General features: G+C 44.0%; 1 protein-coding gene across 3 annotated transcripts in view; it reads left to right on the forward strand.

The window, feature by feature from the left end:
* Irsp53 (Insulin receptor substrate 53 kDa) overlaps positions 1–14,964 on the forward strand; it is a 202,918-nt gene that overhangs the window by 171,101 nt on the left and 16,853 nt on the right. For 2 of the 3 annotated variants that reach the window (XM_076824776.1, XM_076824777.1), the window contains exons 6-9: positions 12,346–12,417; positions 12,518–12,721; positions 13,497–13,688; positions 14,214–14,448. In XM_076824776.1, the coding sequence (XP_076680891.1) occupies positions 12,346–12,417; positions 12,518–12,721; positions 13,497–13,688; positions 14,214–14,448 (703 nt within the window). Of the gene's footprint in view, positions 1–12,345; positions 12,418–12,517; positions 12,722–13,379; positions 13,689–14,213; positions 14,449–14,964 lie in introns of those variants that run through there. The other variant, XM_076824778.1, reaches the window with a different exon arrangement.

Raw genomic sequence — 14,964 nt, forward strand, 5'->3', positions numbered from 1 at the left:
ATTTTATTTAATAAATGGGAGCGATAGGTGAGAATAGAAGTTCTGATCGTGGCAACTTTTGTTAAGTATAATCATTCTCCTTCCAAATAAGGATCTCTCTATAAATAAGACTAAGGAAAGTCTTATTTATTAAATAATCAAAGTCTAAACAGTGGACAATTCTTCCTTCAGAAACATATAAACATATTCCACTAAAACTAGCCACAATTCCTCCTATTATCTCAGGCACCAACGATCATAGGATGTTTCAATGTACATATCTCTCAGCTTAAACCTACCACAATTTTTCACCATCCAAGCACACAGAGCTCCACCGAACAAAACAATATAAAAACACACAAAGCATTTCCCAACCCCCAATATAACCCAAGCTACACGCGGAAATCATGCCTTTAACCTGTCCGTCCTCGCCGCTTATATTTCCCTCGGAACACCCTCGCGCGCCCGGGAAAATATATTACCATTGCGTGATCCTGTTCTCCTTTATGGAGAATATGCCCTACAATGATCCCAGGCCATTATGAGCGATCCTCCGCAGCAGCAGTCGTCGCTGGAATCGTTCTCCAGCGGACGTTAAAGTCTGGAGCATTGAGCCCCTTTGATCCCCCGCAGCTCGCGTCCTTCGTGGCGAACGAAGAACAATGTTTCTGGCAATAACGAGGGGCCGTTATTGCGCGCGGGTTCTCGCGGAATTGCGGCCGCAGCGTCGTGGAAATCCCCGTAGTTCGTTCGGCCGCGTTGGAATCGGCCATCCGGGGATGCGGAGCGACAGGACAGTCTGAAATTCTACCCGGCTAATTGTTTCTTACGTGACCGTAGTCGATAACTTCCGCCACCGTCGTTCGGAAAGTAATTGTTTGCCTCGTCGCTTTTCCAGCGGTTCTGTCCCGTTTTATTGCTCCTGGGAGCAATAGCGCTGGGAGATGGGGCGATATCGAATGATTTAGAGTTTCTTTCTTCCGCGCGATGAAGAAATTCGAGGGACGACACTCCGTCTGCGGCGCAATTACGGATCGCGAGGTGATGGAAGGTTATTACAGGGATGATTCCGGGGGATATTGAGCTTCGGGGGTAGTTTCGGACTGTATTGTGTTCAGGGGCTCTGGGGGTGAATATGTTTTATGTTTTGTGTGGTTATGGTTTTGGAGAAGGGTTTGGGTCTTCGTGGTTCGTACAGTTCGAGATGGATGACCTCGATGATGATCATGTATTCTGCTTTTATTATAAATCGGGAATAAATAGATGTGGCTGGAAAGGGAGAATGGAAATTGAAACTGGAAATATTTTAGCTATTAATTTATTCATGGATTAATAGTATTAATGAATATAAAGTTGTTGGGTATTCAGAGTGGAGGGCAAACATTTTAGTATAGCAAAGTATTATTTAAGCTTTAGTATTAAAAAATATGCTTGTTTTTAAACAATTACATTCCTACATGTCCAATAAGAGCGCTGTTTTTCTTGTGCATTTAAAACCTCTATGATATCTAACACCTTACTGTTTTTGGGGAGCTCGTCGGATTTATCGTAGTGTCGTACTACTGAATATTCTAAATTGAGTGTTCTGCAACGCTTTATTTTAATTAAACTGCCTTCGTAGCTTCTGAATAATTCAATTAACTCTCACAAAAGGCAATTCTATTATAAAAACAACATTGTGTCGAATATCTAATCGTGCCATCTTGATACAAGTCCCAAATACCCACTTTCCCACAATCACGCACATTATTACATGAGTAGTTACACTGGCATCAGAAACGTTTTTATCTATGCAATCATAAGTAGTTTCCTGGCATTTCCACGGGGACAATGCGTAACCAAAGACTGTCCACTGGATATTCCTTTAAAATTGATAAAAACAACCATGAGTATTGAATCCACATTCTCTGAAGTCGCCTTCTGACTTTCTCTTACCCTCTTTCCTACTCACATACTCATATTCAAGCAACACTTACAAATTGTCTACATACACAGCGTTCCAAAAAACCTTTTCAAAACTATTTTACCCCATCTGGAAAATGATCATTAGCAGCAGCGGTTACGTACAGCTTACAAATTCTTATATTCCTCGTCCCTGAATGTTCCAGACACAGGTTGCATTCCACACCCTCGACTACCCGCGCAGTTAATCCTCGCCGCGGAAATAATCGGATTCTCCAGTCAGCCAACACGCTTCGCGCATACTTTCCCGCATTTCACGTTCTCACTACACGTCCCCTACATACGTCTCCCCGTCTCGTGTCTTCTTTTCTTCAAACTCTCGAGGGGCCTCGGCGAGCTCGGGACCGTTTCCACTACGCCATTGCGCAATGTGTTTTATAGGAAACGCATATCCGAAGCTGTTCACGCACGAAAGGTCGTTGTCTCAGGCCAACGCGCATACAGCGTTTCTCCATCCCCGTTCCCCTGCTTTCTTAGCGACGACGCGCCACCCCTCCCTTCACCCTCCATTCCCGGAGATTACGTCAGACCTCAGTCTGGCCTGGCAACATCCGTAAAGATGTCCCTTTCGCGCCATTCCGCGCTCGCACCTCTTGCGAGCTCCCTCGCCGAGCCTAATCGCGCGGAAATATACAGTGGAAGAACAATTTGGTCCGGCCGTTGAATCACTTTTATGGGGTTGAAGACGAACAACCAAGGGGTGGGTACGTTTCAGGTAACGAGATCAGGGTTGCAACTGGCCACTGTTGCCGGAAGCAGTTTATGCACTGGAGGAATCAATGATTCGTGGCTTTTTATTTAGATTAAGTATACCCTTTCGTCACCCGCGCCCTATTTTATTTATAACATGGTTACCCGCGCGTTATACTTTTTACAACATCACGATTTTATCGTGTTTTTTTTTTAATTTGTACTTGTTCCCTGTCTTATTTGGTATTCTAATTTTTGTTAAGTTAAGAATAAGACTTTCCTTTCAAAAATAATTGTGTATTAAAAAATAACAAGCGATGTAGTTGTCTTTAAAAAAGGAAGAAGACGGAACAGTGTAAACGACTAATATTATAAATAAGTATTGTTTTAGTCACTTCCATTGCTCTGGTGACAATTTTCACATAATAGTTCCACTTTGGAATCCGTTTCGCCAATTAACTTTTACGGGGATTTTTCATAAAGTGCAGAAGGCATAGCTAGAGGATTAGAAAAGGGATAAAAACCGATTGGTCGTTCTTGGGCAGAAAATAAATAATAATTCACAACTGCTGTAGTTTTTACAATCTAATTTATCGAATATTTCAGTCGGACGGACTCGAAGTTTGATACACAAGGCAAACAGGAACGTGAACTGAATTAATATTTCCCGCCGTTTTGATATTCAGGAATAAATTTCTCTTTCGTTCGCGGACTTTTCAAAAGCGGACGCATTCACGAGTGCGAGACACAGCCATTGGAAAAATCATTATGGTAACATATTCGTTCGAGAGCGGAGCGGCTAGTAAATGACGCTGACAGTGATTGATGGAATTTGCCGGAATTTTTCGAAAATCGGAGATGGCTCGTTCAAAATTGTTATACCGAAAGCGAGTAACGCGAAACTTTCACGGAGGGTAGGTCTTCGATATCCGACTGTTATACGAAGCTCTGTGTAATTGAACTACCATTCAAAATCAATACACGTTCCCTTTATTTCCTCGTATTTTTTTTTTTTCAAAAGGCAACCTACATTCTTGCACTGTGATAAACCTCGAAATGTTCAACTCGATTGCCATCTCTATTTTCAAAAAGACAGACATTCTCTTTATACCTCTCACTCGAATTTTACACCTTTCTATTCGCGTTACGTCACTTACCGACAATAAACAAGGACTAAATTCATTGCAAAATTCCTCCAAGAATATTTACGCTGTTTGCTCGTAGCCTGCATCAATTAAATTACACGTCGACCTGAAAATCGTTCATCGAATTAAGTGCTATCGAACTTGTCGCTCATCCACGACGCTCACGATTTTTCTTATCATCAATATCACCCCCCAGTGCACTCGGCCATCCACCTAACAAGATAAATGACGCCGATTCTTTCCTCTTGGCCGAGGACGGGGCTAATTCAATTTGGAAGGGTAATACCTGGAAAGCATCCGGCGCATTATCGCATTTTTCTTCGCGACTGAAAATCGACTGCCATGCAAGGATACCCGAATGGACGAAGGCTGAACCGAGAACAGCTGGGTTAGGAAGCGGAAGGAGGTCCAATTGGCTTTCAGTTTTGAATAACAGAATAGACATCCTCGCTCTAAGAGGAAGAATTTTGAATATTTTCCCACGAAGTAGTGTTTTCTTTAATTTATGAATGCTTCCTTACTTGAATATCCTTGAGAAAAGTCCTGTTTGACAAAGTTTACAGTTTCCATGGAAAAGTTTACATTGTGTTCGTTAATTACTTGGTACGGTCAGTTTGGAGAATATTAATATTTGCATTGTAAAACGTTTCGTGGAGGAAAGAGGACTATACGAAGAATATTTAATATTTGCCTAACACTTGTTTTCATTGCATTATATTTAATTGGCCGCTGTTCTTTGGAGGAGATGATAAGTTTTTTTTTACTAGCACTCCTCAAACATCCGACGACGTGACTGAGTGAAAAGAAGGAAGAAATAATGAAGCACAAACCGAGCTTCAAGCTGCAAGCCACATTTGTATTCTTACCATTTCTATTTATTAAACCGTGCAATGTTTCGCATTTACTAAAACAGAATTCATCAAAGTTCTCCGCACACAGCAATCCAATAAAATGTAAAGCCATGCAAACGATAGCTGAAAGTGATTTTCACAAATTTCCAGCTTCAGAAAACTTTCTCCTCGCTCGTGTAATTCATGAAAAAAGCCTCGTACCAGCGGCCAGCGGAGGCAAAGGAGCCTCCTAAAAACAGATGGCTCTTCAATTTCACGAATTCCCATCGTAATTCCCGTTCTCATTAATGCCATCGTCGGATACACAGAGTTTCCGCGGCTAAAACGAGCGGAGGGCGGGAGGGGTAAAATTGATGAAAATTCCACATTGCCCGTCTCTTTTTCCCGGCCCGTGCGCCTTCATTGTTACAGAAGAGTTAGCCGTCATCGATTGATCGAGTGTTGCCGGGTCGAATGGCTACGTTTGTTTCTCCAGGGAGCATCGTGGCAGAGGAACTTTTGAGATATGGTCCTCGTGACGTGTAATTCGTAGCCACGATCACTGGCGAAGCAGCGTGGGAAAAAAGGGGGTGGGGAACGAAGTGAAAAAGAGCGGAAACCATGCCCGATATGTAGTTACTGTCAGAACGGACAAGCGACCTCCCCGGGGAAAAGTCGCCTCGCGATGAAAACTTTCACCCAGCCGCGTTCAGTCTTTTTTTCAGCCGCGCTGTCGACATAGTTGGACCCGCTGGAACGATGAGACGGGTCACTGGATTATTTGGAAGTTACTCGAACCGACTAATGAGACGTGGTGGACGCAATTTTCCCTTCTGTGAAAGCCGATCTTCAACCCTCTTTTCCTGGGCATTCGTCGGTAGGGGTATTCCATCTGTTGGATTCTAATAAAGTGAATGGGTTCCTGATTAATTACACTCATGTTTTAAAACAGACTGTAATGGATGAGATAGATTGTGGAACTGCTAGTTCGATTAACAATATATTTGTTGGGGAAGTCAGTGGATTATTTGGAAGTTAATCGAACCAATTAATAAGACTTGGTGGACGTAATTTTTCCTTTCATCATAGCCAACCTTCAACCCCCTCATTTTGCATTTGTCGATAGGGGTCGATTCTGTATGTTGAATTCTAATGGAGGGGATGCATGAGTTTTTAATTAATCACGTACATGTTTTAAGGTGAGATGTAATAAATCAAGGAACTGCCATCTCGATTATAGGAATGTTGTGTGGGTGGTTTATGAAACAGATTGAGAAATTATGTAAACCTTTATTGCATTGGGTTGAAACTGGAGTAGGAAGTATATATGTAGCAGGAATTGGAAGTGAAATGGATTTCAATTGGACGTTGCAGTATTTAGTGTATTTTGGATAGGGAATCAGTGAGTGATAGGACAGTTCAGGGACCGTTTTTCAATGGATTAATCAGGATTGGTGAATCAGAGTGTAAGATAACGCAGGATTTGTGTGACCTACTGTCCAGAGACTGGGAAGAATCAGCTTTAGTGGAAAATATTAAGTCTGAGGTTCTTCTATCAATTTTGTAGACTAATATATCTAATTGAATACTTTCACTATCCTCAACCAATTAAGCAGAGACGCTTCCTATTCCCAGCACTACAAGCTTCACACCAGAACTTCCACTCTAACACTACAGAACGGAGTTTGAGAGAAAGAAAGGGCAGCAAGTGGGAAGATTAGTACAGAAGCCTGGTAACGGATAACGGTGGATGAGACACTAAGAGAATCACCATCCATCAAACATGAAGCCTCCCAGGCTGCAATTTCCCATTCTGGAAGCCGTATCGCGATAAAGAAAACGACCATCCAGCGGGCAGCTTTATGTTCTTTAAGTGGATTGACGAAGGGTCGAGGGAAAGGGTTTCATGGAACGGCGAAAAGGGGGCACGGAGGAAGCGAAGATGAATCCTTCGAGTGGTCTGGCTCAAATTCGAGTAGCTTGCATTCCCTTTTGAACCTTTTGAAGCCGTTGAGTTCCGCTGAAACGATCGTCTGGCAAAAATAGGGGGAAGGGCCGATGGACCCTTTCGCGCAGATTAGAGGAGAATCCAATGGGCCATGGTGAAAGGTCGCGACGCGGGGAGTCTTCCATGGTGTTCAATGACGGTTATTCAACGCGACCCTTTGCAAATTTTTCAATCGAGAACCATTCTTAATGTCCGAGCAGCCTACACTGCCTGCTCGATCGGCGTTCAAAATATATTCCCGCTGCCAGTCGTGGACGAAAGTCCACGCCAGAGGATCGAACTTCCTAACAAAAGCATTCCTCCTTATCGGAGCAAGTTGAAACGTCCACAGCAATTTTTGCATTTGCATTTCGATTACACAAGCTTCTGCAGCGGGAATACATACATGCGATTCATCCCCGATGTCGCAAATGGCCCTTCATATTTATCAAGAGCAGGAATTAATTAAAGTAGTGCACTTTCAGCTGGTATTTGTTCTGAGATAATCGTAGCGCATAATGAAAAGTCCAGGGACAGTGGCCTCCAGAGTTTAAAGTCACGAATTTAATGATCGTCGGCTCTGAAAGGTTTCAAACTGTCCTCGAAATTGTCTCGAACGCCTGCAAGTTCCGCGGGCCCGTGAACTCTTGAAAAGCAAAAGTTTCCAAGGTGGCGGGGAAGTTCATTAGAAATGTCCCACCTTCGAGCACGCTTCTGTGATTGATGCTGGACGTTACACGATACTCCGGCGAGCAGAAAGTGACTGCTATGAATTCTTACGGTCCCGTTAATCGGTTCTTTCTCGCTCTGGGGGGATCCGCGGCGATATGAATCAGCGAAAAGAGCACGCCGATATATTAGCGTGTCTCAGGTTTTTTGCCAAGTAGAAAGTATGATACGGCAGGCGTTTTTGTTCCTCCGGTTGCCGAAGGATCTCTCCTGTTGGAGGGAAGCCAATCGGCCAGCCTTGTTTTCCCTTTTTATCGCGAACGGCAGGAGAGCGTTCAGAGACGTGGCAATCCAATCGAAAGTGTCGACGGGAACGCTGCTCTTAAAAACTCCTTCGGCATGCACGTGGAATTGGAGCGGGATCAGTTTCGAATCGACGTTTCTTGGGGATGCTAGCTTCAAGGTTTGAACTTTTTGTGGAGACCTTGACTTTGAGGGAAGAACTTGAAACGTTAATTGCAGGGAAGGGTTAGAATTTGATAGAGCAATCTTTATTGGAGACCATTGATGCAAAAGTCATTTTGTAAATGAAAGTCGGTATTAACTATTATAAAGTGGCAACCTCTTCCACAGAAAAAGTCTCGCCAAAGCACCATCCCTTATTAAAGTTATACTTCTCTAAACCCTCCACGTAACCACCACCTCCCCACTGCTAAAAAATACCTCTACCCTTGTTCCGCGAAAGGGAGCCCAAAGATTTCAAGCCTCCCGCTTCTCGAACCCGAGAAACGACTGACCACATTCTCCCATCCGCCTCTTGAGCTGCAAGCCAAGGATTAAATCAACTTCCCCGCCACTTACCACTCGGTATTACTTCGGATACCCGCGCTGAAAGAGCGGCCGGCGAGAAAAACACGGAATTTCCCCTGCTGCCCCCTAATGAACATCGAAACGCGGACGTGGAACTCGCGCCGCTACGTTAGACGTTCCATTGACGCACGGCACCCCGGAAGTGGCCGGGATCCGGCTGGATGAAAGCGAGCCATCCGGATATTCGACGTCGGGCACAGCACGCCGGTGGAAAGGGGTCGGTCCAGAGGGCGCTGGCGCGAGTTTCCAGCCGTTCAAATTTGCACACAGAGGGTGAGGGGCCGCGGAGCGAGAAGGAGGCAGGGATGTTTTCCCCAGCGCCCCGTCGGCTCGGGAGGTCCGTGACTTTGCTGGCTTTTTATGCTGGGATTTCCACATCCGTCTTGAAAAGCTCGCGCTCCTCGGATCCATCCTCCAGTCTGCGTCTCTCGCGAGAGAGGAGGAGAAGAAAGAGCGGAGGAGACGAGAGACCCTCTTCGCCGGCGAAATCTTGGCATAGGCCAGCAGAAAAGCGTGGGCGAAACGTTTCACGGGGAACAGGGGGTGTTTTCCTTTGTTAGGGAGACTGGATAGCGTGAATCTATTAGATGGAGCGCGACGTCTCCTCCCGCGACGCGCGAGTACGTACTACTTTTCTACTGTTTCCTGAACAGACAGGCTGGCGAGTTCAATGGCTGGGGCTGCGGGAGGGTTCAGGTGTTACTGAGAGTGTGTATGAAGACGAAATATTCTTTCATCGTGTGGACGTCTAGTTTTACTTTTTAATTAAGAAATATAAGATCAATTTTTGTGGGGGTGTTGAATGGAGTTGTTTTGTTGTTTCAGAGATTATTAGTTTCAGTCGATATGAATAATATCACAATTTTATACGCAGGAAACTCGCACTGAATTCGATAATACGTCAAATGAGCAAATAATTCAATTTCTGTCCACCTTCCGCCATAGTTTCGTTCATTTGTCACGCACCATGGGGATATTTACCATACAAAACAATTTGATGATTGATCATTATATTGGGAATTTATTATTCCAGAAATTCATCGCTTCCCTTTCCCAACGCGACTAAATACTTTCTGACTTTACTCACTATTCTTCCATTTGATAACCTTTTCATAAATTTCAACTGTGCGTGGTCTATTTTAATCCCCCAAAAACAACCCGCGAACCTGTACATCTAAAACCAGCTGTTACCTTTGAAAAAAGTTTCCACCCAGAAAACCATTAACTCCGTCACTGGACATTACCCTGGAAACTAAATAATCCCTAAAAACGAAAGCCCCTGTGTCCAGCAGAAAGAGAGATAGCAGCTATTTACTGATTGAAAAATTGCATTTAGGTATACACAGCCGCCGCTATTGTCTTCAATATCATCTCCCAACGCGTTCCAAACAAAAGCCACGAAAAATCCCCTCGAAACCCCTGGTATTCCCACTTTCAGTTTAAATCAGTGCACACTGACACGCGATCGCCAGGCACAAAGCCGTAACACCGATCTCCTCTTTTCCATAGCCTCGCAACGCCGCGAAAGGGGCGAACAATGAAATAAGCAACTCTACGCGAGACCCGGAACCGGATCGTAAAGTCGGCTGTAAAAGTTCCGCGGGAGGCATTAAAATTGCCCGCAGCCCTTTCGCCGGCCGTCCCTCCGCCACCCTATCTCGAACTGCTTAATTAAATCCGCGAGCTTGCGAATCAAAACACGTTCGCGGGAACGAAATTCCGAGCGTTTTGTCGGAAGCCCCGTGTTTCCACGGGCGTAGAACTTCGATCGGGGCTCGTAAACGGCTTGGCGAAAAAAAAAAGAAGAAGAAACGAGAGGGAAGAAAGCGAGAACGTGGAAGGAAAAGGGAAACGATCGCGGCGAATAAATAACGCTGGCCGTGCTCGTACGCCGCGACGTGAAAGCTGAGCGTAAACCTGTCAAACGTCTAAATAAAATCGACCGTGCGCGTGTCGCTTCAAGAATAGTTGGATGGAATTCGGGGGTCACGGAGCCCGCGGGAAATTCGTGATTTGTTTGGCGCTCGGCGCGGCGCGATGCAAAAATAACGCCCGCCACCCGCGATATTTTATATACGCTGCAACGTTCGCGCTACTGCTCAGCATTTTTTCGGGAATCCTTCTGCCGTTACAATATATCTCAGCGCGCTGTGAAGTTTTGGAATTGCCTGTCGAAACTTTCCGAATTCCGCCGCCGAGAGGGATGCGTGTCCTCGCGAGAATGAAACGTAGAGATTTTTATACAAACCGATGCGTTGGAACTGAGGGAAAACGTCGCGGAGAGTCTGACCGAAGGTAAACGGGGGTGGCGTGAATTTGTATATTAATAATTCTTCCCACTTTATTTCTTTATTAACCGCGGCGCATTGCGTCGAAGGTAGTAACGAATACAAAATTATATCTCTCGCTAGATGATACGACTTCGCGCGATTTTTCAAAGTCCCCAAAGTTCCTCCCTCCATTTTCATTCAAGATTGAACGTTGCAATGTTACGCCGTTATCGACGGAAAATGCCCAGATTTTTAGCAAGGCAACCGTGGAGATAATACGCCGGAACGTTCATTGGAAGAAGAAACAAGAGTTTTAGCTGCGAATCGGCGGATCCCGGGGAAGCAAGAGGAATCCTCGACCGCGGAAAACGCATCGAGGATGCACGGGGCTCTTTTCAGCGCATCAACAGCGCCACTTCAACTCGCATTTCTCTTCCCTTTCGATGGTCGCTTTTCACGGGCAGCGATCGACCGACGGCGGAAGGTTGCCCACTCGTGGAAACGTATTTCTGATCGAAATGCTGCCTCTAATCAATGTCCATTAAGCCGCGCAGAGAACAGGGGGAGGGAAAAAAAAATTCCGATGAACCCGTGTCTCGCCGGCTCGTCCGCGACTAACACCACCGCTCCGCGGATTTCGTTTCGAACGAGTTGCAGCGGATGGATTTTCTGATTTTTATTTCGACATGCGCCCCGACAGATTGTCCCCCTTCTAGCAGCGGGTTCGTCAAATGCGCTATTTCCATTGTAGCCCCGGGCAGTTACTCCTTTTTCGAATTTTCGGCGAAGTTGTGTCGGTTGAACGTGTCGTAAGCAGGGATCGAATGAAGCTGTTCACTTTTATACATGAAAGTTATTTGCTGAACATTCAAAACATTTCTTTTCTGTTTCGAGTTAACTTTGTACATTTTAAGTCTGTTGTAAAGGTTCGATTTCAACAGTTATTTTGTATTGAATTAATAAACGTTCTGAAGGATCGCATATATTTTCACAGATATTTTAAGGTAGCGTACAAAAATTAGAATTATTTATTTAAATAGCATTATGTACCCCATAGCGGAGATAGATTTGGATGTTTGCTGAAGACGTGGAGTGAAACTTTCTCTAAAAAGCTTTAATCGTTCAGTCGAGTTGAATTAGTCACTGCGCCAAATGAAATCTGTAGGTTACGCAAATGACTCTTTTATCGTCTTTTCTGTACCCTCAATTAAATTGGCCTGCACCTCCCACGTTAAAACATTCATTAAAAGAATTTCTCAAAACGCATTCCCTCCTGTCGTACCATCACCCATATCAATGTTTCCGAAATTAATTCAACTATTCCTGTTAAATAAATTTCGTAGCCAGGCGCAGTGAAATTTTAGTTACCTCGCAGAATTAAAACGATCTCGATTAATTACACGTAACCGAAGCAGCAGGTATCAAATTCCTGTTCGTCAATTCTTGCTTAACTGGAATTAAATTTCTGCTCCCGCGCCCGTTCTGTTTTAAACAGCATTCGATTCGCTCCCCGTTTATCATCGCCTCGCAACGTGTCATGCCATCCCAGCTCGTTGCAACCGCAACGTCGCGTAATTCCCTTTCCTCGTGCAATTTACCACCGCCTGAATCACAGCCTGAACTCTGAAACTTCAAAGGAGAACGGTGCTCCACCGCGAGGATCACAATACACCGGCGACGCGGAGTTTTACGAGATTCGTTGCTAGTAATCAGGCCGTTTCTGCAGCGTTAAATCCCGTTTAAAGGGGCAGGCCTGCAGACAACCGGCTCGTAAACTCGTCGCGAGCGCTGCGAGCGAAGGAAGCTCGGTGGGCCTTTTGCACCTGCCTGGGAAACGTCGAGAGTCCCTCATTACCTAAGCTCGTTTCGAATTCACTTTCCGTGCATTAAAATGTTCCAGTTTCTTGAGCCCGGCTACATCGCGATCGTTTGCTTGCTTTCAGCTGAAGGCGTTCTACGTGGACCTGCTGGTCCCCCTCGAGACGAACCTGGAGAAAGACACCAAGGTCGTCCAGGTAAGTGGTCCCCCAAATCCCTCGTCGCCTGGGATATCAGCCGCCACTTCCGCCCTCCACCCCCGCGGATCGCTGAATAATGCAATAATGCTTATCTCAGAGCGAGCAGAAGAAGTTCCTTCAGCAGCACAAGACCAGGTCCGAGACGTACAGCAAAGCGGCTGCGACGATGAAGAAACAGAGGAAAAAGTCAAGGAGCGCAGGCAAGACTGGACTCGCCATGGACAAAGAGCTGAAGAACATGCAGATTCTCGAGGAAGAGAAGTCTAAGCTAGATGCCTTTTGTGAGCAGAGCTTGAAGAACGTAAGTATATGATGGGCAAGGTTCTGAATGAGGAATGGGGGGAGCTTCGACGTCGCGAAATTGGGTAAAAAATGGCCTGATTATTAGTGTTGGAGTTTCTTTGTCTTTTATATGGAATTATTGTTGGTTTTACTTTGAGGAGAGTAGAATGTGTAACTGTTATTTGGGGATTGATAATTCGAGAAAATTGTGTAAATTGATAGATACTTTTGTAAGCTCTTCTGTTGCTTATGTGGAGTTTCTGAGTTTTGTGCTGAAAAGTTACTTGCTCCAGAGGGAATTCAAGTTTCTGAACTCTTAGAAGTCATACATCTTTACTGCAAACGAACTGTCATACACATCCTTTTTAAAATTTGGAAAGTCTCTGGAGATAGATACTCCAAATTAATAAAAACTTGAGGTACCAAAGATGAGGAATTGCTTAGTAACATAGCAATAAATTTTTTACAGTGGGAAGAAATTTTAAAGCTAAAATACCACGAGGTACCACAGAATGTAGAGTGATACCAATTCAATCATAAATAAAGTCTAGTTTGAAAATTATTTTTACACGTTTAAGAATACATTAATTTTATGTCTCCATAACTTGTCACTGTTGCTAATTTATTGAAAATCCTCGGTATTCACGTAAATGGTTACCTGCGCATAATTTTCATAGAAATACGTGGAGCAGCGTCGGTCTTAGTCTCGACTTAAATAAATTAATGAAGCAGAAGCAAAACAGGTCAATGACCATGCATGACTAGCTTTCGAGCCTCTCGACCCCTTTTTCTAGGCGATGGCTCAGGAACGAAGAAGGTACGGCTTTGTTCTCGAGCGACAATGCTCCTTGGCGAAACATTATGCGAGTTTTCATGAGGTCGCGTTAGCTGCTCTTCATCCCTCGGTCGATGAGTGGCGCGAGGTGGCTTCTACCAGGGAATACTTACCCCAATCTGTGGAAGACATGTTCGCCTCCAGACTTAGGGTGAGTGATACCACGAATATTTCTTCGTTACCCTGTGCCTTCTTCAAAATTTATCTGCCACCTGCTTGAGAAATAGCGATGCTTATCTCAACCTCTCAAGGATACATCAGAGAAATTATTTGCACTCAAGTCTGCAGGTAACAAGAAACTATTGCTGACACTGATCACATTTAACGGATAGCACTAAACTAATATTCGGGCTCAGTGTTTATTTAACGAACTTTCAAGAAAAATAGATCCCATTTATTTTACCTCCCTAAAATGCAAAATTCTTGGGGTCAAGAATATATAACACGTAGTAGCGAATGTCTAATCAATAAGTAATTTTCTTTATACTGATTCTTTGAAGAAAAAAATATTTTCTTTGCTAAATATGCGTAATAATAATGTAACTAATTAGTTTAAATAGGAGATGAGTACAGTTTTCCTACAAGTTTTCTGTAGATGGAATTAGATCTGAATGTCGTTTAATTCTATCAACTGCTCTGGATATTAAGTTGCGTCGGGTGATTCCTTTCTTTATAGCAAGTTTCATTTTGGCGAGAGGACGAAGAGAATGGCGGATCAAAGCTTACGATGAGCTTGCAGCTGAGGAAGACCAGAAGCATGGACAGCTCCTGTCTGGATCTTCGAACAGTACCGCCTTCAGGAAACGTGCCCAGCGCCACTTACCAAAGTCGATCTTCGCATCCGCCAACTGCTCTGTCTAGAGCAAGGTCAGAGGCCAACCTCGATGCTTCAACCTTATCTCTAGATCCAGGTGAGCCATCCTCCTTCGCAGAATTTTTCATCAAGCTTTATCAGAGGAAGGTTGATCCATTGCTGCTTAAGACTTCGTGTCAAAAATATTTTATGAAAGTAGTATATTACGAATTTAAAATTGAATTGTGTCCAATTTCCTAGTAGCTTTCTACCAGAAATTATATTAACAGAATTAGCATAGTAATTGGACGAGTAGGAACATGAACGTTAATTTTTCTTACTACTACTGTTTTCATTATTTTCTTCTGCTTGTTCTTGACTGAGGGAGAAAATTGTGTTGTAATGAAATAAAATGTAGCGAGGCGAGAGAAAATGTGAAGTCTGCAGTGATGAAAGTCTACATTATTTTTCACGTCTTAGTTCAGTGCACTAATTTAAATTTCTTCATTGGATTCATTATACAAATTTTCTTTCCCCTTTGCCTTCTTTTTTAAACTTGAAGAATGAATATTTTCCACTCAATTCAATCTATGTTCTACCTTCATTTGTTTTATTTACATCCACTTCTCATTCC

The sequence above is a fragment of the Andrena cerasifolii genome, chromosome 12 (genome assembly GCF_050908995.1).
Source record: "Andrena cerasifolii isolate SP2316 chromosome 12, iyAndCera1_principal, whole genome shotgun sequence".
Classification (NCBI taxonomy): domain Eukaryota; kingdom Metazoa; phylum Arthropoda; class Insecta; order Hymenoptera; family Andrenidae; genus Andrena; species Andrena cerasifolii.